This window comes from Girardinichthys multiradiatus, chromosome 1 (assembly GCF_021462225.1).
Source record: "Girardinichthys multiradiatus isolate DD_20200921_A chromosome 1, DD_fGirMul_XY1, whole genome shotgun sequence".
Classification (NCBI taxonomy): domain Eukaryota; kingdom Metazoa; phylum Chordata; class Actinopteri; order Cyprinodontiformes; family Goodeidae; genus Girardinichthys; species Girardinichthys multiradiatus.
In genome coordinates, this window is record NC_061794.1 from 21639415 (window position 1) to 21665948 (window position 26534).

Sequence of the window (26534 nt, forward strand, 5' to 3'; positions counted from 1 at the left end):
TATTAGCATATTGTGATAAAGTTAATTATTTTCCATAATGTAATGATGAAAATTTAACATTCATATATTTTAGATTCATTGCACATTAACTGAAATATTTCAGGTCTTTTATTGTCTTAATACGGATGATTTTGGCATACAGCTCATGAAAACCCGAAATTCCTATCTCACAAAATTAGCATATTTCATCCGACCAATAAAAGAAAAGTGTTTTTAATAAAAAAAACGTCAACCTTCAAATAATCATGTACAGTTATGCACTCAATACTTGGTCGGGAATCCTTTGGCAGAAATGACTGCTTCAATGCGGCGTGGCATGGAGGCAATCAGCCTGTGGCACTGCTGAGGTCTTATGGAGGCCCAGGATGCTTCGATAGCGGCCTTTAGCTCATCCAGAGTGTTGGGTCTTGAGTCTCTCAACGTTCTCTTCACAATATCCCACAGATTCTCTATGGGGTTCAGGTCAGGAGAGTTGGCAGGCCAATTGAGCACAGTGATACCATGGTCAGTAAACCATTTACCAGTGGTTTTGGCACTGTGAGCAGGTGCCAGGTCGTGCTGAAAAATGAAATCTTCATCTCCATAAAGCTTTTCAGCAGATGGAAGCATGAAGTGCTCCAAAATCTCCTGATAGCTAGCTGCATTGACCCTGCCCTTGATAAAACACAGTGAACCAACACCAGCAGCTGACAAGGCACCCCAGACCATCACTGACTGTGGGTACTTGACACTGGACTTCTGGCATTTTGGCATTTCCTTCTCCCCAGTCTTCCTCCAGACTCTGGCACCTTGATTTCCGAATGACATGCAGAATTTGCTTTCATCCGAAAAAAGTACTTTGGACCACTGAGCAACAGTCCAGTGCTGCTTCTCTGTAGCCCAGGTCTGGGGAATGCGGCACCTGTAGCCCATTTCCTGCACACGCCTGTGCACGGTGGCTCTGGATGTTTCTATTCCAGACTCAGTCCACTGCTTCCGAGGGTCCCCCAAGGTCTGGAATCGGCCCTTCTCCACTATCTTCCTCAGGGTCCGGTCACCTCTTCTCGTTGTGCAGCGTTTTCTGCCACACTTTTTCCTTCCCACAGACTTCCCACTGAGGTGCCTTGATACAGCACTCTGGGAACAGCCTATTCGTTCAGAAATTTCTTTCTGTGTCTTACCCTCTTGCTTGAGGGTGTCAATAGTGGCCTTCTGGACAGCAGTCAGGTCGGCAGTCTTACCCATGATTGGGGTTTTGAGTGATGAACCAGGCTGGGAGTTTTAAAGGCCTCAGGAATCTTTTGCAGGTGTTTAGAGTTAACTCGTTGATTCAGATGATTAGGTTCATAGCTCGTTTAGAGACCCTTTTAATGATATGCTAAGTTTGTGAGATAGGAATTTTGGGTTTTCATGAGCTGTATGCCAAAATCATCCGTATTAAGACAATAAAAGACCTGAAATATTTCAGTTAGTGTGCAATGAATCTAAAATATATGAATGTTAAATTTTCATCATGACATTATGGAAAATAATGAACTTTATCACAATATGCTAATATTTTGAGAAGGACCTGTATATTGATCCTGTGGAGCTCCTGACGGACAGTTCTGGTGGAAACAGGAGAGGTGAGGTGCACATTTAATTCTGCCGTGATTTGGGCAGCCGTGGTTTTATGTTTTTTGGATACAATCCGGGTTAGCACCCGAACATCCCTTTCAGACAGCTTCCTCTTGCGTCCACAGTTAATCCTGTTGGATGTGGTTCATCCTTCTTGGTGGTATGCTGACATTACCCTGGATACCGTGGTTCTTGATACATTACAAAGACTTGCTGTCTTGGTCACAGATGCGCCAGCAAGACGTGCACCAACAATTTGTCCTCTTTTGAACTCTGGTATGTCACCCATAATGTTGTGTGCATTTCAATATTTTGAGCAAAACTGTGCTCTTACCCTGCTAATTGAACCTTCACACTCTGCTCTTACTGGTGCAATGTGCAATCAATGAAGACTGGCTACCAGGCTGGTCCAATTTAGCCATGAAACCTCCCACACTAAAATGACAGGTGTTTCAGTTTCATTGTCCAACCCCTGTATATGGAGGACCAATCCAGTGATTCTTTTATTGACTTATTTATTTCCATATATTTTTAATTAAGAAGCGATTGGTCCTCCATCAACTACAGCCACCATCAGAATTTAGTCAAGCTGCTCTGTCCTTCATCCGTCTTTAATCAAGTCAAGTCAAGTTTATTTATATAGCGCTTTTCAGCAACAAGGCACTCAAAGCGCTGTAAGTACTCAGATTTTACCTTGGGTTATTTACAAAAGGAAAACAGTTGTTTTAATAATACTACATTTCACATTGATAATAAGGTGAAATTCTTTTCACAAAAAAGACATTTAAGATCGATGAGGCCCTCCAAAGAAATGCCACCCCACACTATTACTGACCCACTGCCAAACCGGTCATGCTGAAGGATGTTGCAGGCAGCAGATTGCTCTCCACGGTGTCTCCAGACTCTGTCACGTCTGTCACATGTACTCAGTGTGAACCTGCTTTCATCTGTGAAGAGCACAGGGCGCCAGTGGCGAATTTGCCAATCCTGGTGTTCTCTGGCAAATGCCAAACGTCCTGCATGGTGTTGGGCTGTGAGCACAACCCCCATTTGTGGACGTCGGGCCCTCATACCATCCTCATGGAGTCAGTTTCTAACCGTTTGTGCAGACACATGCACATTTGTGGCCTGCTGGAGGTCATTTTGCAGGGCTCTGGCAGTGCTCCTCCTGTTCCTTCTTGCACAAAGGCAGAGGTAGCAGTCCTGCTGCTGGGTTGTTGCCCTCCTACGACCTCCTCCACGTCTCCTGTTGTACTGGCCTGTCTCCTGGTAGCGCCTCCAGGCTCTGGACACTACACTGACAGACAGCAAACCTTCTTGCCACAGCTCGCATTGATGTACCATCCTCGATGAGCTGCACTACCTGAGCCACTTGTGTGGGTTGTAGAGTCCGTCTCATGCTGCCACGAGTGTGAAAGCACCACCAACATTCAAAAGTGACCAAAACATCAGCCAGAAAGCATAGGTACTGAGAAGTGGTCTGTGGTCCCTACCTGCAGAACCACTCCTTTATTGAGTGTGTTTTGCTAATCGCCAAAGATTTCCCTCTGTTGTCTATTCCATTTGCTTCCTAAGTGGACAGTTTGATTTCACAGAAGTTTGATTTACTTGGAGTTATAATGTTGTTTAAGTGTTCCCTTTATTTTTTTGGCAGTGTATATCTATATTGATATTTTAGACCACTATGTCTCACCACGTTTCAGGTTACAGGGTTGCATTGTTTTCCAGTACGTCACTTTACAAACAACAAATCAAACATACACAAAATAATTAAACCAAGGGAAAGATTACTTCCTCTTTGGATATACTGAAAACTGAAAGAGTAAAGAGCTGAATAACTTGAAATGAATAGTAGAACGAACAGTTCATAAAGCTGATAAAAATGTCAGTCAGTCATTTTCTTCCATAGTGGGTCACGGCGAAGCTGGTGCCTATCTCCAGCAGTCTATGGGCGGGAGTTGGGGTACACCCTGGACAGGTCGCCAGTCTATCACAGGGCAACACACAAACAACCATGTACAAACTCATTCACACACCTTAGGGCAATTTAGAGAGACCAATTAACCTAACAGGCATGTCTTTGGACTGTGGGAGGAAGCTGGAGTACCGGTGAGAACCCACACATGCACGGGGAGAACATGCAAACTCCATGCAGAAAGACCCCCGGGCGGGAGTCAACCTTCTTGCTGCAAGGCAAGAAGGTTCTGGGTTTATACCTTTTCATGTAGTACTTTTAAAAATGTAAATACAAGCCCTGAGGATTAGAAATTAGATATCTGTTGGAATAAATATGTAAGGGACCGTTTTTTATCTACATTGAAAAAAAAAAAAAACTCCAAGAAAATATAATGACGTTTTTATGCAAGAGAGTACTTTATACCATTGTGCTATTAATTAATTTACCCAGGCTTCTTCCAACTGTAGCATACATAAACAGTATAATTCGGTTTTATAAAATTATTGTCTGCAGCTGAGAGAACAACATCAATGGAACTTTAAATACACACAGACGCACATGGTCTCATTTCCTATCAGAAACAAACTGCTTGATTGAATGGATATAATTTTCAATTTAAATCCATTGTAGGTGTATGAATAGTCCTGATGTTAACTATGTAGGAATCAGATTTACAATTGTACAATCCTCAGTTTTATTTCATCCACAATCCCCTCTTTCACTTTTATTTGGTCTACAAACGCCCCAAATTAATGACAGACTGCAGACTTGTTTCAAATAAAATTTATGTGACAAAAGTCAAATCGTACAAAAGCGTATCTCAAACAAATTTTCTCTAAAAGTATCTTACATTTCTCCTAAACATATCAGCACAAATGAGAATTTTAAAACTTGTACAATAAATTTTAATTAAACAGCAGGAGCCTTAAGGAAGTATTTTGAACATGATGAAACAAAAAGTACCTTTAATCTGTTTTTCAGCTGGCTGAAACAGGGTATGAAACCTTTCTGGTGTTCATCTTATGAGCATGAATGCAGCTCCACCGAGCAACAGAATGGTATAAAAGTAATGCAATGATGCCCCCAAGTGGCGTACATTTATATCCTTTTAAAAGCTGTATGTTCTCCTGGCCTGAGGCCTCCATTACAGAGAGAAACCCCACACAGTCAGTAGACTGATATGGTTTTCTCCTTCAGGGTCAGCAGTGGTGGATCAGACGCCTGTTGTCCTCCATCACTGGGTGAATAGTCCTAAAACATCTCCTTTGTTCCTTTTCACTCATTTACATTCTTCCTATACACCTGCTTGCAGACCTCTCCTTCACAGAACAGCTCCTGAGGGGAAAAATATCACAGAAATATTTAATGACTACATTTTATGAAACATGTAAAATTAAAATAAATCCAAAGTTGTTTGTAATTTGGTTCCTACCAGATGGAGCTTGTCGCCTTCGACCCAGTGAATCCAGCTTCGGTTCTTCTTCTCTCCAGTCTGCTCACACAGTAGTTTATTTCCCTGCCATGTAGCTGTCGACTGTACAGTTGATAAACAGGAAAAAAGAGAGAGGATTGATCAGAATGGCAGACCACAAGTGGGTCAGCACATAATACATTATAGAAACACCTGGGAGTGGCACGTTTACGACACCCGTCCTCACCTTCATGTGCCTGTTGTCCAGTCCCTTTGTGAACTCCTCAAACTCTTGGTCGATTTTGAAGGAGATGGTGTAGTTTTTGAAGGTGCTGAGAGTTTTGATGATGTACTGGTCTCCCTGCTGCTCAATCACCTTTCTCAGCTTCAGCCTCAGGGCAATCTTTCTCAAATAAACACTGACACCTGGAACAGTAAAGGAACACATTAGGAAAACTTCAGCATACTCAATTAGTCTCATGCGTACTGTAATGACACAGCTGCATTATTTCAGCCAAATATTTTTTTTTGCATGTCTATGTAGTTGTACATGCATTCGTTTCACAGCGCAAACAGACTTTCCAGACTTTTAACATCTTATGGTTTATTTTTGTATAAAACTCACCAAGTGCCCTCATGTAGCCCTCAAAATTGACATTGCTGATCATGTCCCATGTTCCACACAGACTGGTCGGCATGATGATTTCTCTTAGTTTCCTTCTTCAGGGATTTGCGTGAATAGAACTGCTGATCTGATGAAGAGTTTATTAATGAGCCTCAATAAGCGCTGCTTTCAAAAAGTCCTCGAGATATAATGGTGGGTGTGTGAAACACTCCTTTTGTTGTTTAAAATCACGTGAAGATGTGGGAGGGACTCTCATCAGTACAAAGGCTGGTTATGGAAATCCAAGACCTGTCAGGCAGGTTAACCGTCAAACTATGCCTCAGGTGTTACAATAAAAACAAAGGAAAAAAAAAACACTGACATCCTTGTTTGCAGTTGAAAAATTCCACTAAAATTAGAAGAAACAATAAGAAAAACTTGTAATAAAAAGCCAGAAATAAATCAAATCTATCATTGTTGAAAGAAATCTGATAACATTATGCAAGGATTGATTTACAGGCAAAGGTTAATTTAAATTTTTATCAATAGTGTAACAAATCTCTCCTGGCTTCAAATCAAATTAAGTCCAACGGTTATTGATGTCATAACTACAGCGTAGAAATGAAACGAGATTGATGAAGGATGCACACTCTGGCATGCACTGCAGAGGAAATTCAAGAAACTTCAGTTCACAAGAAACTAAACGTCACTTTGCAAGTGGTAAAAAGGCCAACTGGGCTTCCTGGGTAAACTGTACCAGAGGAACGTACTGCTGAGGTCTTAAAATATAAATCATATGACGTTCACAAGGTTCTAAAATTCATTAAATCAAACCTCATGTGTACAAAGCATAATTTATTCCACAATGTCATTATTTAAAAAAATATAAAGGTAAAAATAGATATTTACATACACTGTATACAAAGAAAGATAACCTTTTATTCTTACTGTCTGGCAATAAATCAGACAGAAGATCTCCTGTTTTAAGTAGGTTAGAATTAACAAAGTTGTTCCTGTTTGCTAACTGGCAGAAAAATTTGTGAATTATTTTGTAACTTGTTTGTTTTTTTCACTTATGTTCCTTTATTTACCTGTAAAATACTTTCTAGTACTTGTGCATGAATGGTGCTATATAAATAATGTTCTTTTGCACTAAGCAAAAATAGAGAAGCATGTATAAAACTAAGTACACCCCAAAAACCCTAGACATATAAATACTACATAAGTCCCTGATCAGGATTGTATCTAGCTAAGGAATTATCAGTTTTATTTTCTCTCTCTGTTACATAAGGATTATGGGAATATAAAGGGGGACACCAAAGGAGGAAATCATAGAAACCTGTTTATTATTAGTGCAGTACAAATCACTTAGTCCAACAAAGAGGGTCTCCAGAGTGATTTCAGCCTGAAGAGAGGAGGGATGAGTGCATGGAAAGTTCCAACTCTGGGTGAAAAATATGTAACGAGCTGACAGAGTTAAAGCAGCCTCAGATTCAAAATTTTTTTTTTTTCAATAAAGATTTTCTATTAACACTTATTGTACAAAATATAAAATCTTTAAAACAGTGTTTATTTGTAGTTGAACTCTAGCTCGATTACTTTGTTTCATTGACAAGTGCAAAATAAAACACGAACTAAATCACTTCACTTAGCTCAAGACTTTCATTAGAAACACTCATCAGAAGGACGGTTCTGTGGAGCATCAATAAACTGTCTGATTTGTTTTAAACTCACAGGAAACCGCTTTTTGTTTTTCTATAAACATGGAAGTAAACTTCCTCAACTTGTCGAGGCGTCAGAGTATCTTTGATAAGGTGCAAGAATCACATGAGCGTTTTTCTGCTCGCTCTCAGCGCTGTAAAGACTGTGCTCCTGAATGTAGCGGATCACGTTGTCGGGCAGCAGGTATCTGACGCTTCGGCCTCGACGTAGCGCCCGCCGGACATGAGTTGCAGAGATGTCGTTGCTCACCCATTCGTGGACAATGTGGATGTTCTTGCGATACTTCCACAGATCGTCGGATTGGTTGATGAACTTTTGTGGGTCGCCGCCGCCGCGGGTGATGCAAACCACCCCGTATCGTCCCACGATCTCGTCGATGTCCTCGTTCTTCCACAGCTTGGGAATTCCAAAGGATTCCAGGACATCTGCCCCACATAGAAGCATCAGCTGAAGGCCATCTGAGCACAGAGACAAGGAGTTTGGCTTTATTCAAGCTCAATTTTGTTGAGCTCAGCTGGCTGGATGGATGGATAAAAAGATGCTTAAACAGATGGATGATGAACAGACCGATAAATGGATAAATGTATGCATGTATGGATGGATGGTTGTGGGTGGATATAAGATGGTTGGATGATGAACAAATTGATGGATGGATGAAACTTTTTTCCAGCTTTTTGTGTGGTATACTTTTCCAGGGCTGGGAAATTAATGAATTCCAGACTGTGTCCTTTAAAGCCTTTAAAATCACCAGAATATGCTTCTCTACCCTAATTTTGATGATTCTTTAAAATGTGAAAAAAAACTAAACATACAACAGAACCTTTTTGGGTCAGGTTGAATTAACAGAAATGAAGAATTATGACAGTCACAGTCATATGACACTGGCTCTCGTTCTGCTGTCTTGTGTGATGCAGCTGGCTGCTTCAAATTCAGGTGACAATTTAATGCATCTGTTTTTACTGCCTTTTTCCCCGAAGGCAAACGTCTTTCTCGGACAACTATTAGGTGTGACTGCCTGTCATCCAGCCCACGTAACAGAGCACCCACACCCTTAAGGACTGCACTCTTTCACAGTAAATCAGAATTAAAGGAGGACACCAAAAACTGCTTCTTTTACTTTCATAACTTTCCATGAATCCGTAGTTTACCTCTTTTCCGGTGATGATCTGAACTCTCAAAAGAGTTCTCCTCTATACGTCTCTTCTTTGCATACTGGACTGTGTCCACATCGTCCTTGTTATATTCTGCAGCAAGTAGCTCTTCATAGTGATGCCTGTGTGAATGAAGATAAAACAGCTCTGAAATTCAAACCCTTCAATCCATATTTCTCTCAAGACAAAAATCATATACTATTATTATTTTGTTGAGGTTTTTCTATGAAAATACAACTTTGAATACTGACCATTCAGTTCTTTTAATCTATGAGCCAAAAAATATTGCAAAATCATTCCACAGTGTTTGTTTTTTGAATCTTAAATATCTTGTGTAGCATAGAAACTGAAGTTGAAGAAGGCGTTCAAACATTTGGACCAATTTCAGCCAACCCTCAACAGGCCTGGCATTTAGCATTTATCTTACTTTAAATTTACTGAAGCAGGAAGTCAGAATCTGAGAGAAGATTACTGAAATTACTGTTAATTTGATACCTGGGTTATCACAATTTCTATTTTAACGTAAAATATGTATAGTAAAAATATCAGTGAAAAAAAAAAATTCAAATTGTACTAACATTTTCTATACCCTTTTATTATATAGTCTGGAATAGTGTTTAACTGTCATCGAGAATATTAAGGTCAATATAAACCTAAATAATTCTGTCATAATGAACAGAGAATTTTAACTTGGGAAAACTGAACCATTATAAAGCATCAATAGTCATCTGCTTCACTACATTTAAAAAATGCGCTTGTAAATAAACTAATAAGAGTAGCCGTCGATATTATGGCGGTTTTGTCAATGCCGCTGATAGACGTTAAACCAATAAACAAAGAATCAGAGGATAAGAACGAGGAAAAAAATATTATTCAAGAGAAGAAGAAAAAAACTTGCGAAACAACATGTGACTGCAGCTGTAAACCTACCGAACAACTTTAACCGTCTCCATCCACTCTGACTGCTGGCACTCCCAGGAGTCTACCGTGATCCATCCTGCGCTTTCTGTGGCCAGTCTGGCCATCTCCACCCGGTGACAGGCCTCAATCAAACCCTTTTTCTCATAGGCATCGCCCACCGGGGAGATGATTCCTTTTATCACACTGTACTGACCTTTAACACAGACAGAATAGCAGCAAAGCAGATGTGCTTCAGTGTTTAAATCATAGTAGGAGTGTGATGCCAGATTTATCCAAGAATGGTTTAAAAAAAAAAAAACATGATTTATATGGTAATATTTTAAAATTACATGTTGGCCTTAATTAGACCAAAAATACTTTCCTCTACTTTCAAGTCTAATATGGCATTGACACCTAAGGGCAATGTAGAGAGACTAGTTAACCTAACAGTCATGTTTCTGGACTGTGGGAGGAAGCCAGAGTACCCAGAGAGAACCCACGCATACACGGGGAGAACTCCATGCAGAAAGACCCTCGGCCGGGTGTTAAACCCAGGACATTCTTGCTGCAAGGCAACAGTGCTACCAACTGTGCCACCGTGCAGCCCCGGCACTAGTATCGTTATGCAAAATTAAGTAATACAAATTGCAATTTTATACAGTTGTCAACTGTTCAAAAACACTTTTTAAAGTCTAAAAATGACAGCGGTTACTTGTATTTTTGGAATACTTTAATTTTATTGTATTGTTACAGTCATGGTTAAAAAGAAAGTAATCCTCCCTTTAAATTCTAGGGTTTTAAGTTTTTTTTTAATGTATATAACATTACATGGATGTACTTCTTGTTTTAAAGGTCTGACTACTTGGACAGACACCATAAAAGAATAAGCTAAGATCAAAGATTAATGCATAAACCTTGTTCAGGTGCAATTACATTGTAAATTCAGGTATATTTCAAAATTTAGTGGGAAAGTGGGTAACTTTTTTTTAAGTGTTCTTTTATTTTCATGTGTTATTTCCTATATTTATCTGTTCATCTAAACTATGATGCCCTGAATAGCAATTTAGATATGGTTTTTTATTTTTATTTTATAGTGTCAATGTGCGTGTGCCCCAGTACAGCTTTAATGCCTAGCAACACTCATGCCTCTGATTTAGTGGTTTAGTCTCTTAATGATCGCAGGATACCAAATTAGGCCACTAACAACTTACATATTCAGCAAAGTTATTCACTTTAACCACAGCCATTGTCATTAGTGGTATTTCCCAGCTGCCTCTACGATTTTTAACATGTAGAAAAAAACAGAAGCATGTCAGATAAATTTAGCCTTGCAAATCCAGCTTTGAGAGAGATTTTACAGTTGAGGCTCCGAAACTTTGAAATGCTTTACTAATGAAGATCAGGCTGGCACCAACACTAGCTGTTTTATAATGTCTCCTCCCTGGCCTTTTAACACAATAAACCGTTTTATCTAACTTTTTAAGAAGTTTTACTTGTATCACTTTTAGTACTGGCTTTAAATTTTGGATCTGTATTTTCTTGCAGTACAGCGCTTTGGCCAGTCTTGTTGATATTGGTATTAGTGGTATTTAACCAAGTAGTTTTATTCAGGGATGTGTGCTGCTATTCTAATAAATCCGACATCATTAAGATTAACAAAGTTTCCCAGATGGACTCAGAGGAGTTGATAGAGGACTCTTATAACATTAAAACAAAGGATGCAATCTTAAATTGCTTCAACCTGTATCTTCAAGGTGATCTCGGGCCAGCTCAAACATCCTCAGGTGCATGTTAGTGATGGGGTTGAAGGAGCCGCAGGCCAGCAGAACCACTTTGGATGTACTGGGATTCTCCATCACTCGTACTGGAGCGGGATTTACCCTGGAGCAGACACATCAGCTGATGTTCCTGAAGTGGGATTTAACGTAGTCCCTTTAAATCAAACGGGAAAAAAGTAAATGGAGAAGTAAAGACGGAAAGTTTATTATTTTTGAAAGTCCAGACGAGCAGAGCTAATAGAGCTAATGTGTGTTAGCTTTAGCTCGTTAGCTCTATACGTTAACACTTTAGATACATCCACAATTATTTTTAAGAAGACAAAAAACAAATAAAAGTACGGGTTATAACAAAATACTACGTTTTCGTACCTACAATAAAATAATGTACTTCCTGTACTGCTATCCTACAAGCGGATGTCAGTTGCTTCCTGGACGTAACGCACGTCGAGCGCAACATAAAGATGGGCGAATCTGATTGGACGGAATTTACGAGAGCCGCACCCACGTTTTGAAGTTGCGTTCATAATAACAAAATCCTGAAGTCTGATTCGAGTCGAGACGAGTCGTAAACATTTTAACCCCGTGTTGACTAAAATGATCGTTTTTACGCAGTGGTTCACTTTGCTATTTTATGGTTCGTCCTGCTAGCCTGAAGCAAACGTCCCACATTCCGTACGACGTGTTTATAACAGTTTATTACAAACGCAGTCCACGGTGAGATGCATTGCTTTAGCATGCTAGCTTGCTGTTATTGTCAATGTTTATCTGAGCCTTCAGTTTTTTGTGTAAAATACTTAAGTTTGGTGACTAAAGGTAGTAACTACAGTAAATCCAACATTCACCAGGCATTCAATTAGCCTATTTGTGGCTTGCTGATCAGTATCAGGCGGTCTGATCTGCTTGCTTCCTCCTATCTGACCTCCAGAGTAACAGGATTTTAACAGAGAATGGCTTCACGGGGGAAATCCGAAACCAGCAAACTAAAGCAGAACATGGAGGAACAGCTCGACAGACTGATGCAGCAGCTTCAGGACCTGGAGGAATGCAGGTGCACTGTAAACAAATCAATAAACTCAGCTCTATCTCATTTCCCTTTATCTTCTCCAATAGGTTCTCATAATTTCTTTGGTTTTTCTAGAGAAGAATTGGACGAAGAGGAGTACGAGGAGACAAAGAAAGAGACCTTGGAGCAGCTGGAGGAGTTCAACGACTCCCTGAAGAAGATAATGACAGGAGACATGACACTGGTGGATGAACTCGGTGGGATGCAGCTGGTAGGGACATTTATTTACTTGCAGGTATTGCTTTTCAGAGGTCATACATTAATGACCGCTTCTACCTTTTTGGTAAAAAAAAAATACATGCATCTCATCTTATTTGACACATAAAAACCCAATCAATATTTAAAATCTCAAAATATAATCTGTCTGAGAAGGCCTTATAGTATGAATCCTATCTAAAGGAGCACAGATGTGTTGAAAAGTGACATGAAGTATTTTCACTAAAAAACTTGAAACTTGTATCCACAAGGAAATATTTTAGGTCTAGTCTGTTTCAATATGTATATTAAAGATTTTCCAGATGTTTGTTCTAAATTTTGGCCTTTAGATATATGCCGATAATACGTTTGCTTCTATGGCTGGTAAAAACTACGATGCGGTTGCATAAAAACTAAATTTAGACGGTTTTAGAAGTTTGAAAATTGGCACTATGCTTTGTGCTTATTTCTAAATACTAACAAATGGAAGTGTATTTTTTCTAATAAAAAAGCAGATCAAAGAAGATTGAATAGTCAAGTCAATTAATAGTAATGAGATGGCCATGACACAATTATAAGATTCTATCATAATGTAATGTAAAAATGTTATAATTATTAGAAACTATCTCATCATTATGTCTCAAAAGTTGACTTAGCTATTCCTTAATTATGAAAAACAATCTCATAGTACTGACTCTGCTAATATATAATACAATTTTTTGAGATATACCCATGAGATTCTGTGCTATAATTCTGAGATATTATCTCATAATAATGAAAATGTATTTCTGCAATCTCATTATTAGGACATTCAAACTTTTCTTCATCTCGGTAACAGCAACGAGAAAGTATCAAAATTGTATTATGATTTGTGAAATAATAGACATGTTCTCTCTGTCTCCATCAGGCAATCCAAGCTGCGATCAGCCAAGCATTCAAAACCCCCGAGGTGATCCGACTTTTTGCAAAGAAGCAGCCAGGACAGCTGAGGACCAGACTCGCAGAGGTTTGAGCTGCAGTTTCAAGCAGGCACTGATCAGTCACAGTCTCAGGAATAATTACAACGTTCTGTTAATGACATTTATTCTGACGCATCCTTATGGGTTGATTGGGGCATTTCCAGAGTTCATTTAAGGGACAGGTTGCATGCTACGAAATGTTGAGAAACGTTAAGAGAAAGGTGGTGCTATCAAAAAACCCGTAAAAGATGAACTTTTTGCTCTGATGTTATTCTATAAAACTCCCACAACCCGCCTGTTCTTTTTAACACACTGAACTCTGTTATTACTGCTCATGAACCCATCTATCTTAGAGCATCTAGGGAACTCTGGGAGGATTTCGTTTGTGCTGTTAAATCTCTGACTGATTTGTGTTTGGCTCAAATGACATATCGCATTGCCTGAAAATTGTCCAACCTGTGTGTGACATTCTCGGCAGATGGACCGAGACGTGATGGTGGGGAAAATGTCTCGGGCTGTGCACACGCAGCAGAAAATGGAAATCCTCACAGCCCTAAGGAAGCTGGGAGAGAAGGTGACAAACCCAGACTGCGCAGCTTTTCCATGCATTCTCGTGTGTCCGTGCTAAATTCCATGCGGCTTATTTTAGTCGTATTGACGGACTGACCTTTTTTAAAAAACCTGAAGTAGTTGTAACCTTGTAAACGTATTTCTTCCAACAGCTTACCCCAGAGGATGAGACATTTCTCGCTGAAAACGCTACAGCTACTCTGAGTCAGTTTGAAAAAGTCACTGCAAACCTGGGTGAGCAGAAATACTTGACATGAATCTTTGTCTGATTTGTTTGTCTGATTATTAATATTCATCTAGTTTTTCTTTCCTTTTTTTTCTCAGGGTCAGAAGACAAAATTATGGCTTTAGCTAGTTCTGGGGTGAAAACCAAATCATAGACAGTTTACAAAACAATAATATTAAGTCATTGTTCTTAGTAAAAAAAAAAAATAAATATGCCAATTAATCAGGTTTTGTATGAAAACCAGTGGACTTTTTAGTGTTTCCATACAGGCTAACATTTCTAACAATGTTGTTTTATACTTGTTTACTTTTGTAAATGTCATTTATTTGTCCAAGTCTGTAAAATTTTAACATTTGTAGGTACAAGCATGTGATTTGAGAAATCCAATCACATGCAAATGAGTGTAGAGGATGATTTGTCCTGTGTTGGATTGCTGTGTGTGTTTTTAGGAGGCAGAATAACTGTGTGAAAATAACAAATGTTCATGATGCAGTTTTTAATTAAACTGTCTGAAGTTCTTTGGAAGATCTTGAGCTTTTATAGCGCTGGTCAAAGGTTTACACCAACTCATCGTTAGCTTGAATATTATTAATTGTTGGCTCTTAATGATTGTTTTAAACAGTTTCAGGGTGGAATGATCGTACAACCACAAGAACTGGGATAACAAGTTTGACTTTATTGGAACTTTTTCCTCACCCGCAAGTGGTCAAAGTTATAAATGCTATTATTTACATACATACAGTGCCTTGCGAAAGTACTCGGCCCCCTTGAACTTTTCAACCTCTTGCCACAGTTCAGTCTTCAAACATAAAGATATAAAATTCAAATTTTTTGTGAAGAATCAACAAGTGGGACACAATCGTGAAGTGGAATGAAATTTATTGGATGTGTCAAACTTTTAACAAATAAAAAACTGAAAAGTGGGGCGTGCAATATTATTCGGCCCCCTTGCGCCACTCTTTGCTGCAATTACAGCTGCAAGTCTCTTGGGGTTTGTCTCTATCAGTTTTGCACATCAAGACACTGAAATTCTTGCCCATTCTTCCTTACAAAACAGCTCAAGCTCAGTGAGGTTGGATGGAGAGCGTTCATGAACAGCAGTCTTCAGGTCTTTCCACAGATTCTCGATTGGATTCAGGTCTGGACTTTGACTTGGCCATTCCAACACCTGGATACGTTTATTTGTGAATCATTCCATTGTAGATTTGGCTTTATGTTTTGGATCATTGTCTTGTTGGAAGATAAATCTCCATCCCAGTCTCAGGTCTCTTGCAGACTCCAACAGGTTTTCTTCCAGAATGGTCCTGTATTTGAACCCATCCATCTTCCCATCAATTTTGACCATCTTCCCTGTCCCTGCTGACGAAAATCAGGCCCAAACCATGATGCTGCCACCACCATGTTTGACAGTGGGAATGGTGTGTTCAGGGTGATGAGCTGTATTGCTTTTACGCCAAACATATCGTTTTGCATTGTGGCCAAACAGTTGGATTTTGGTTTCATCTGACCAGAGCACCTTCTTCCACATGTTTGGTGTGTCTCCCAGGTGGATTGTGGCAAACTTTAAACGAGACTTTTTATGGATATCTTTGAGAAATGGCTTTCTTCTTGCCACTCTTCCATAAAGGCCAGATTTGTGCAGTGTACGACTGATTGTTGTCCTATGGACAGACTCTCCCACCTCAGCTGTAGATCTCTGCAGTTCATCCAGAGTGATCATGGGCCTCTTGGCTGCATCTCTGATCAGTCTTCTCCTTGTTCAAGATGAAAGTTTAGAGGGACGGCCGGGTCTTGTTAGATTTGCAGTGGTCTGATACTCCTTCCATTTCAATATGATTGCTTGCACAGTGCTCCTTGGGATGTTTAAAGCTTGGGAAATATTTTTGTATTCAAATCTGGCTTTAAACTTCTCCACAACAGTATCTCGGACCTGCCTGGTGTGTTCCTTGGTCTTCATGATGCTCTCTGCTCTTTGAACAAAACCCTGAGACTATCACAGAGCAGGTGAATTTATACGGAGACTTGATTACATACAGGTGGATTCTATTTATCATCATCAGTCATTTGGGACAACATTGGATCATTCAGAGATCCTCACTGAACTTCTGGAGTGAGTTTGCTGCACTGAAAGTAAAGTGGCCGAATAATATTGCACGCCCACTTTTCAGTTTTTTATTTGTTAAAAATGTTTGACACATCCAATAAATTTCATTCCACTTCACGATTGTGTCCCACTTGTTGTTGATTCTTCACAAAACATTAGAATTTTATATTTTTATGTTTGAAGCCTGAAATGTGGCAAGAGGTTGAAAAGTTCAAGGGGGCCGAGTACTTTCGCAAGGCACTGTATTTATATTTGGATCAAAGTCCCGTAGGAAGCTGCACCTCATCCACACTGTTTTTGTAGCCATCAACACAATTCTGGCAAATATATGACTAGTTTTAGTAGATCTGGAAGAGTTGGTTTGAATTGCTTGGTTTGCTGGCATGAAGTTTTTCTCAGGTTTTCAGTTTTTAAAAGGTTTTACTTCTCCTGCTGCATTTACAGAGTGTGCATTTTAATCTAAAGTGCTGTGGAAAAAAATTTTGTTTTCAACATTTTGAAAACAACAATGGTTTGAATTGCTTGGTTTGCTGACATGAACATGGCTTTTAAGCATGGTCCATACATATGCAGCAGTAATGTTCAGGTTGGAGCTATTCCAGAAGCTGGCATCCTCCACTCCAAAACCGATTTTTGTCTTCTGGATCATTGGACCAAGTTCAACCATTGGACCCAGACTGACATAAAATGAAATTAGTTAGGAAGCTCTACAGCATCGCCCAAGAACCACCAAGACTGAAGCCAATCATAAAGTGAAAACTGCTGGAACACCAGTGTCGCTGACTGTGGTGAAGCCAGTTTAACATTAACATGGTCTCTGGCGTGCCGCGCGTGAAAAGACGTTCCTGCTTCAAAATGGCCACCTTCAGCAGAAATGTTTTCTGGTCAGACGAGACAAAGATTAAGCTATTTGGAAACAACTGACAGGAATGTTTCGAAGAGTAAAGGTGAGGCAACTGTCAAGCATGGTGTTGGTAGCGTCATGCTGGGGTCCATTTTGCTGGTTCTTTGGATAAAGTGCATTTAATAACAAATAATTCTTCAAATTTACCTCAAATCGAGAGCGAGATGGTTGAAACTTGAAAACAGTTGGGTGTTCGAATAAGACACTTTTCAAAGCACACCAACACACAAAGCTTCTTAAAAGGCCATGCTGAGAAACCAGCCAATTTAGATGAACTCTACCAATTCCACCAAGAGGGTTCGTTTAACATCCTCCTAGAGGTATGCCAAATACTTGATGGCCACAAAACCCATGTGGATGAGGTTGTTAAAGGACACTGATCCAAATGCTAGTGGGGGTGTATGCACAATTTCGACCCAGTTTGGATTGTTAAGAAGCAACAATAAATTTAAACATATGCTACTAATTCTTGTTTTGAAAAAAATCACTGAGCTAGTGTGTTGTATGATCATTCCATGTTGGGGAAAAAACTGGTTTAAATAATTTTTATTGATCACGTGTGAATTATTTACATCGGACATCTAAAATTACAGCATAAAGCATAAATCTAAAAATGAACACATAAAATTGGCACACACACACATCAGTAGTCTACAACTGAGTCTGTGTTTATTGAATCTGATGACTCACTTCACATGATAAATACTCTAATTATGCTTGAGATAACATGATTTTTAACACGTTTAAAACCACATTTTAGAACAATTAAGAAAAACTGTTGATCCCACTGATCATGATCATCTTTCCAGTAGTCTGGGTCACATTTTAATAATAGTTTAACTTGTTTAGCATGTTACCTGAGAAAAGAAAAGAGCCTTGAGAAAATAAAAGTTATGATCTTTGAGCATCAGTTTCATCCAAAACCATTATGACAGAATCAACCACTGCGATACCCTATTCTTCATTAAGCCTCAGTTTCTACCTGTTAGCCTTCGTGTTTTTTTGTAGGGCTGGAACTAACAATTATTTTTACAATCGATTGATCTGTTGACTATTTTTTCGATTCATCAATTAATACTCGGAAAGCCAAAGGGGCTTAATAGGAGATTTTTTTTTACAGCTATGCCATTTGAGGAGTTCTGGATAGAGCATATTTACAGACAAAGAAGGTTTTTTTTCATCCTAATTGCAAAATCTACAGTGGGGAGAACAAGTATTTGATACACTGCTGATTTTGCAGGTTTTCTGACTTGCAAAGCATGTAGTCTTTTATTTGCATCATAAGCACTGTTCAACTGTGAGTAACAGAATCTGAAAGAAAAACCCCAAAAATCTGATGTAATACAGGTAATGAGTGGAGAACAGGAGGGCTTCTTAAAGAACTAACAGGCCTGTGAGAGCTAGGATTCTTACTGGTTGTTAGGTGATCAAATACTGATGTTTTGCAATAAAATGCTAATTAATGACCTAAAAATCACATAATGTAATTTTCTGGAGTTTTATTTTAGATTCCATCACTCACACTACCTATGATAAAAATTAAAGACTTCTAAGTGCTTTGCAAGTAAGAAAACCTGCGAAATCCGCAGTGTATCAAATACTTGTTCTCCCCACTGTATATATTTTTTGTACAATTTTGGCCTAATTATTGCCCTGACTGGGCTGTTCTTTCAGCATTGCATGTTTTAGAGTCTGCATACACCAGTTAAAGATTATTTGATTACAAAATTAGTTGAACTTTATTTCAATAATCAATTATTCACGTTTAATTATTTCAGCCTAGTTTTTTGTGTGCAGCGGCTGTGGGACAATATGCATCATGCACCATAACTGGTTTATCATAGGGCTGCATGGTGGCGCAGTGGTTAGTGCTGTTGACTTGCAGCAAGAAAGATGTCTGGTTCTAATGGACTCTTTTTGCATGTAGTTTGGATGTTCTCCCTGTGCATGCCTGTTCCTCCAACAGTCCAGAAACACGACTATTAAGTCAATATTCTCTAAATTGTCCTTAGGTATTAATGTGGTTGTTTGTCCTGTGATGGAGTAGTGACCTGTCCACGATACCCTGAGTGTCGCCCAATGACCACTGCAGATAGGCACCAGCCTCCCACCATGACCCTGCATTGATAAACGGGTACAATGGATGGATGGTTTTTATAACTATTTTACCATATTGAAGTATTTGTATGTAGGAAAGTAAACCCTTTAGTACCAGTGGTAACTACAGTGCTGTGAACAAGTTCCAACATTTTTATAGTTTCGTTTTTTTAAATACTCTTAATCGTCTTGGTACATATGGAAGCAAATCGTTACCATATTTCAAATGAAAAAGCATTTTCAGAAATGCTTTTTCGTTTTAAGAATGTGGCTGCATTGTTTGACTCATAAATTAAATTAGTAATCAATAATCCTATTTGCATTTTAATTTTCTTCTTCAAGACTGCTCATTCCTTCACTTAATTACAATGAAAAAGACATTTGAGATTTATTTTTCAAAATGTACCCCAGCAAATTGATACCAAAATTCAATTTGAAATGTAAAATTTGAAAATGAAAAAGCATTTCCAGAAATGCTTTTTCATTTTAAGAATGTGGCTGCATTATTTGACCCATAAATAAAATTAGTAATCAGTCATCCTATTTGCATTTGCATTTTCTTCTTCAAGATTGCACATTTTATGCCATAATCAAAAAGAAAACAAAGCAGACATTGCTTTTTCATTTTCGTGGTCCGCAAAGTACTGCCCAGAACTCAAAAACAAAAAAGCATTCCGAGCGGCGGGCGCAGAAGAGTGACGTCAGCAGCCGCTCTTCCTCAGCTCCTTGCTGACCGAGCTATCCATCTTGTTCGGTAGGGGGCGCTGTGCACGTCTGCATTGCATTACATTGCAAACGTGCCGAGAAATTGATTGAATTGCAGCAGGACCGAGCTCAATTTGTGGCAGTGGCAGGCAGAACTGGTAGTTCTGGTGGCAGCCTTATGGCCTGGGACATCCAGCGTGTTTTTAAGCATTTATTTATAATTTTCTCTGAGTGAAAATTCAGAATAGCTGCTCTATAATAAACCGGCTGTTTGTGCAATAAATCTTCGTCATCCTTTCAACACGTCACACATACACATAGTGCTATTTATTTTCCATGTCAAGTAAATACAATCACCTTATGTTATGGGTCTAAAGCTGTTTATTAAATAATAATCAATAATGAAATCATTATATAAAGGTAACAGGCTATAACAATAATGACATCCCGTTTGCCGATAATCAGCATCAGCTTCCACAAAAACAGCGGCAACCGCATTGGCAAGTTTTACGGCCGGTCTGGCACCTTCTGGCATCCAAGCGGAATCCCCTGCCACCCTGCGGCAGGCTGTGGTAGTTCTGGTGGCAGACTCTGCCACCGCAACTACCAGTTCTGTCTGCCACTGCCACAAACTGAGCTTGGTCCTGCTGCAATTCAATTTCTCGGCACGTTTGCAATGTAATGCAATGCAGACGTGCACAGCGCCTCCTACCGAACAAGATGGGTACCTCGGTCAGCAGGGAGCTGAGGAAGAGCGGCTGCTGACGTCACTCTGCTGCGCCCGCAGCTCGGAATGCTTTTTTGTTTTCCAGTTCTGGGCAGTACTTTGCGGGCCACGAAAACAAAAAAGCAATGTCTGCTTTATTTTCTTTTTGATTATGGCATAAAATGTGCAATCTTGAAGAAGAAAATGCAAATGCAAATAGGAGGATTGATTTCCAATTTTATTTATGGGTCAAATAAAGCAGCCACATTCTTAAAATGAAAAAGCATTTCTGGAAATGCTTTTTAATTTTCAAATTTTACATTTCAAATTGAATTTTGGTATCTATTTGCTGGGGTACATTTTGAAAAATAAATCTCAAATGTCTTTTTCTTTTAATTAAGTGAAAGAATGAGCAGTCTTGAAGAAAATTAAAATGCAAATAGGATTATTGATAACTAATTTCATTTGAGTCAAACAATGCAGCCACATTCTTAAAATGAAAAAGCATTTCTGAAAATGCTTTTTCATTTGAAATATGGTAACGATTTGCTTCCATAGGTACATTCCAGTTTGCAAAAATCTGTAAACTGGAAACATGCAAGAAAAAAAATTATTTATTGAAGAACAGTACAGTGACATCAAAAGGTAGTTATCTGTTACCACTCTGTCTGTTGTGCTCCATGGTCTTCATGATGCTGTTTGTTCACTAATGTTCTCCAATGAACCTCTGAGGCCTTCACAGAACAGTTGCATTTATACTGGGATTAAATGACACACTGCTGGGTTATATTCTGGTGACTTCTGAAGGTAACTGGACACACTGAATTTTATATAGGAGCATGAAATGTAAATGTTTTACTAGTAACTAAAGGTGTCAAAGTTGCTTTTTTTACACTTTATTAACTTGTGATTTTCTTTTATTCATCAATTCTGAACGATTTTTCCTCAACACCAGGGGGCACCATTGCTCACAACGTTCTACAGCTGAAGGCAGGATATGTTTTCATTCCACTCCAGAAAGGCATTTCTATTAGTGGCACATTTACTGTAACAACTCAAAGAAAAACCAGAACAGAAAGCGTTTATATCCCATCATCCTTTATTTTGTTCAAGAGCAAGCATCAACTTTGCTACAATCTGCCATCAGACTGGTAGGAAAGTAAGAGCAGCTCCAACAAGCACAAAGGAAGCATCCAACATTTCTGCAGACACCTCAACTGTTCATCCATTTGAGCAACATTTTAGAGGAACCAATAAAGAGAAAATAATCATCTGGATTTGGAGTGTGATCGATGTGTGATAGACAATCTTCAGAATCAGTAGTGCATCACAGCTCCTTTTCCTGTCTCTGTCTCAACCCCACATGGGACATTCACGAACATGTGGCTCATGCAAAGTTGATTCCTAGTAGTGGCGTTACGGTTCGGCTGCATTTTCTGGTAAGAAGTTACTTGGCTCAAGGGGTTGGAGTCATTGTAGCGACTTGTGTTAAAGCATTACTGACCTTGAAACTGGACTTGGAATTGTTTGACATGAAGATGTGAAAATGTTCGAGCTGGCAGGGGTTACTGTAATTGTGTGAATTTCAAGCTGTCCTCAGAATCACTTCTCAAGACTTCGAGCAATAGGACACTGTTAAAATAAAAACGATCACCTTCCACTGTACACCGACCGCTGCCAAAGCAATTTCTTTATGTACTGTACATCATTTAAAGGTGGATTCAGTACAATATCTATAGAAGATACAATATGGATCTACTTTCTCTACACATCAACAAGGACACATGACATCTATGTAGAATGTTTGTACTTTCAATAAAACTAGTGGTGGACCACTATCACTACAAGCTGAAAAAAAAAAACAAACCCCCATCTCAGCTTTGTTAGAAAATCTAGCTTCAAATAATAAAAAAAATGCCACAAATAAAAGAGCGTGGGTAAGTGTTAGACCTGCTAATTCTGCAATGATTGGTGAAAAGGCACTCCGACCTCAGCTGGCTCAGACCTGGCCCCACGCTTTACGTGTCACCATGGAAGGGAGACTGGTCGTTAATTAGCAATTAACTAGGGATAAAAATCAACCCTTTAAAAGAAGGTCTGTCCCCATAAAGACAATCTCTGAAAACAGACTCTCATGCAAAATATGAAAAAAAAAAAAAAAAGCCAAAATCCAGCCGCTTCTGCACCATGCAGTGTCCCAATCAACAGTGATGGACAGCAGTGTCTGAGAGCAGACAGGCTGGACACGTTTTCCCAATCGATTGTATGAGCTTTATACTAACTCCAGCAGGAAAATAGGTTTACCAAATGTAAACAAGTATCCTGGAACAACTCTACCAGTTTGGTTCCATGCACAATAAAATCTAGTGGTCTACTGTGAAAAAAAGACGATGAAAACAAGTTATTTTTAACGCGTTTTCCTGCTAAAATACAGTCAAAGTCTGTGGTGCATTTGGAGCAGGAAAACAAGTTAAAATGCATCAAATATATCATTGATGATTTTAAGCAGAAATTCACTTTGCTCCCCCATAACAACTCAACCAGGCCCCGCAAAACCTCAGGGGATTAAAAGGGTTTTCATAGCTTTTTCCTTCAGGACTGAGAGAGAACAGCTTTAAAGCTGCTGAGCGAATCTCTGCTTGTCCAAATCCACTGGCAGGAAGTTCAGTACCTATGTTTTTAAAAGCTTGCAGCCTTGCTTTCCTGCAGTTTATAAAGTACCAAATGTAGTGAAAAATAGTGTAACTGATCAGGAACATAAGAAGAAGGTACGTTCTGTACAACAGCGAGCTCTACTGGGAACAAAACAACGTGAACACCAGGAGTCGAGCATTGCCACATGTGCAAAGCAAAGCAAAGAGCGTGATGAATGGAGGGCCAAAAATGCCACAATTCAATGAATAAATATCTATGTGATCAATACACTGATACTGGACAAAGAAACAGATGTAGCTGTAATTATTTAAATCTTTCAATGAAAAATAAAACACAAAATTAAATGTGGAAATGGTTAATTAACATTTGAAATTCATTATATGTTAAAAATCTAAATTATTTCTGTATTTATTTAAACATTTCAAAGCCCTGTATTGCAGCACACTGTATATCCGCCAGTCTTACCCTTAAAAATCGGTAGCCGGAGCTAATGCTGTTATACAGACGTCTTGGAGTAACCCCAAGACAGCAAACGTTACATTCTTGAGACAAGTTTACCTCTTCGATAGAGCTGATATTTTTCACGAAAGCATCAAATCAAATCTTCTTGTTTTCTACTCTTGATGGAAAATTTAAATCCAAAATGGAAACAAAACTGTGGCGAAAATGTATCAGCTGTGATACTAGAGGTTTTCAGGTATATTTTAGAGCTTTAGTTGTTGTAGTTGGGTTTTATTTTTGTTGATTTGTCTCAATTGTTTAAAAAGGCATACCATCCAGATCACTTTGGTTGGGAGAATATGAGAAATATACAACCATAAATGACTAATGTATCAATTATGATACAAAGAAATAGACAAATCCACATCATCTTTATTTATTTTAAGGTGTTCAGGTAAATGTATCATTGACTTGGATGTTTTTCTGGTGAATTTCTGCCATTTGTTTTTAAGGCAACAAATCAATATCTTTTTGGTTGGGAAAATCATGTTCAGCAAAAACGAATAAATCAAATTGATCAATACATTACCAATAACCGCTAATGTATCAGTTATGACACAAAAATATTGTGAAATCCAAATGACATTTAGATATTTTTTGGTAAAAGCATCAAGATAGGCAGTACAACTTTAAAAATACTGAATTTTCTGATGTTTATTTCATATATCAGGCTTTAAAGGGTTAAACTGTGGTGCAGGCTAGCCAATCAGATGTTAGGGTCTCCTTGACAACAACAGACTTGAGTTATTTCATGATGGCAGGAAATCTAAGCTAAAAAAATAACTGCCTAGGATTCTAACATATAATAAGGTTTCAAGTTCAAAATGAATCATTTTCACATTCAATTCTGTAATTAGATAAGTAAGTATCATACATAAATATTATTTGACAAATGATTTATTTTTTGGATTGCGGCGCCTTCACTCCTCGACAGTAACGGAGCTAAAACTGTCGAGCCAATCTGCTCAGGAGAAAAGCAAAACAACCGATTTCACTCTTTGCAGGAAATGATTAAAAAAAGAAGACAAAACGGACACCACGCTGTCATGGAAACCTCCGCGTAACAGTCCTGGGTTTCTCATCAAGAGGCAGGCTTAGAAAAACACGATGGACCAGCTTCAGCAGAAATTCAGCGGCATGCTACAGCCTGTGGTGACACAAATATTCTACATTACATACTGCGTCTATTTTTTTTTGCTGCAGTTTTTTTAAAGATATCGGACCCTGCTGAGCGGGCTTTCACTAACACATCGACTAATTACATTGTTGTTTTCATATTTACAAAAAATCTTTAAAAAGCAATTCGTTTCTCTCCACGTAAGACTTCCCACGTTTCCTCATGCACTTAAACAAGGAAAATAAAAAGAAAGAGATTGCAAGCTACGTTGTTAAAATTGCTCCACTGTGGACTACAATCCGAGAAAACTAAAAGTCAGCTGCAAGCGATCCTTAAAGCGTTAGCCAAAGGATATACATCAGGAAATCTAAATGAATCTCCTCATGAAAGCCTGACTGAGAACAGAAGGAGCAGGACTGGCTTCCACGCACACTCCAGAAGAAATGTAGGCCAAGTTACCAAAGGAATCAAAAGTATAATAAATAAAAACCAAAAGAAAAAAATCAGCAATCTGGTGATGACTACACTACACTGAGTACCACCACGAAGATAACAACAGGAAAGCCTTGACCATATACGCTGAAAGACTTTTTAAAACTTTTTTTGTTGTGTTTTTTATAGCATGGCTCCTAGACATGAACCTGTATGGAGGGTTGCGAAAAGCGGTGACTGTGGTTTGGGTATGTGAGTGTGTGTGTCAGAGCATGTGTGGGGCTTGGCGTGTCTCAGTAGGTGAGGGTGGAGTCATCCCACTCCAACTGCTGCTGTCTGCTGGTCCCCTGCTGGTCTTCTGGCTCCCCGCCCTCTTCGTCTTCGCTGCTCTCTGACTCAGCGCTCGTGATGTCGTCTTCCTCCTCCCCATCCTCGCTCTCCTCCTCCTCTTCCTCCTCCTCCTCGCTGCTGTGCTGGTCCTCGTATGTCTGCATCGCAGGATGCAAGAACAGGGGTTGCTAGTTATCAATGCAACAACAAACGAGCAGGATATGTCCCTGACGCTTCTGTCTGTGGTGGTTAGAGTATCTTTGATGCTAGTTATTTTCCAGCCTTTCCTTTAATTATCTCCTCTCATCCCCCAACTATCATCCACATAAAATGCAGAGATAGCCTGAAAGCTATTTTCAAAGTTTAAAGGAGGAGAGATGACAAATGGGTGCAAAACCAATAAAATGGCGATTAGATTGCAGCTGGCAAAGCCGTTATTTGCAGTTTTCAGACAACTTACGCTTCTCAGAATATTAGAGGGTCTTTTACACCCAGTGCCGCTGTAGCCTTTAATCCAAAGTGCCACTGATATTGCCTGGGTGTTTGTAACATTGCATAACTGATCACCACTTCACAGGTTTTGTTTGGATGTAGTAAAGGTATAAAAATCTAAATTTCACGTTGAATATATTTTCTTAAAAAAACATTTGGGGCAAATTATAAATGATGTCATTCATATATAATACTGTATTATCCAGTGTAAAATTTTTATATTTAATTTAATATCAGAAAATGATCTAACAGAATACTTTTAAAACAATTTGTTGATGTTACGGTTCCTTAGAAAAGTTTCCATATTTCTTGAACTTTTTCAAAGCACAGACCTGAATGTATTTTATCAGGATTTGATG

At 38.9% G+C, this 26534-nt stretch overlaps 3 protein-coding genes across 9 annotated transcripts in view; 1 reads left to right on the forward strand and 2 right to left on the reverse strand.

Annotated features, from left to right (window-relative positions):
- Window positions 1–4321: 4321 nt before the first annotated feature.
- Window positions 4322–11624, reverse strand: rbp7a (retinol binding protein 7a, cellular). Of its 4 annotated transcripts, XM_047377610.1 has the most exons (7): window positions 11489–11624; window positions 11083–11273; window positions 9372–9555; window positions 8439–8563; window positions 5212–5390; window positions 4986–5087; window positions 4322–4888 (listed from the first exon to the last, which is right to left on the reverse strand). In XM_047377610.1, the coding sequence occupies exons 2-7, from the start codon at window positions 11195–11197 to the stop codon at window positions 4829–4831; spliced, it is 765 nt and encodes a 254-aa protein (XP_047233566.1). In that variant the 5' UTR covers window positions 11198–11273; window positions 11489–11624; the 3' UTR covers window positions 4322–4828. The 4 variants fall into 4 exon arrangements, with proteins under 4 accessions (XP_047233566.1, XP_047233557.1, XP_047233540.1 ...); XM_047377584.1 differs by lacking the exons at window positions 4322–4888; window positions 4986–5087; window positions 5212–5390 and adding an exon at window positions 6898–7748 and having other exon boundaries at window positions 11489–11619; XM_047377594.1 differs by lacking the exons at window positions 4322–4888; window positions 4986–5087; window positions 5212–5390 and adding an exon at window positions 6898–7748 and having other exon boundaries at window positions 11493–11601.
- Window positions 11625–11648: 24 nt separating this feature from the next.
- lzic (leucine zipper and CTNNBIP1 domain containing) lies at window positions 11649–14657 on the forward strand. Its single transcript, XM_047377620.1, has 7 exons — window positions 11649–11833; window positions 12045–12167; window positions 12258–12393; window positions 13285–13383; window positions 13815–13910; window positions 14059–14140; window positions 14231–14657. Exons 2-7 carry the CDS (start codon window positions 12067–12069, stop codon window positions 14284–14286), a joined length of 570 nt encoding a protein of 189 aa, XP_047233576.1. The 5' UTR covers window positions 11649–11833; window positions 12045–12066; the 3' UTR covers window positions 14287–14657.
- Window positions 14658–21729: 7072 nt separating this feature from the next.
- Window positions 21730–26534, reverse strand: part of clstn1 (calsyntenin 1) — a 43705-nt gene continuing 38900 nt past the window's right edge. For all 4 annotated transcript variants that reach the window (XM_047363890.1, XM_047363874.1, XM_047363899.1 and 1 more), the window contains one exon: window positions 21730–25841. In XM_047363890.1, coding sequence (XP_047219846.1) covers window positions 25647–25841 — 195 coding nt within the window. In that variant the 3' untranslated portion in view covers window positions 21730–25646. The remainder of the gene's footprint in view (window positions 25842–26534) is intronic.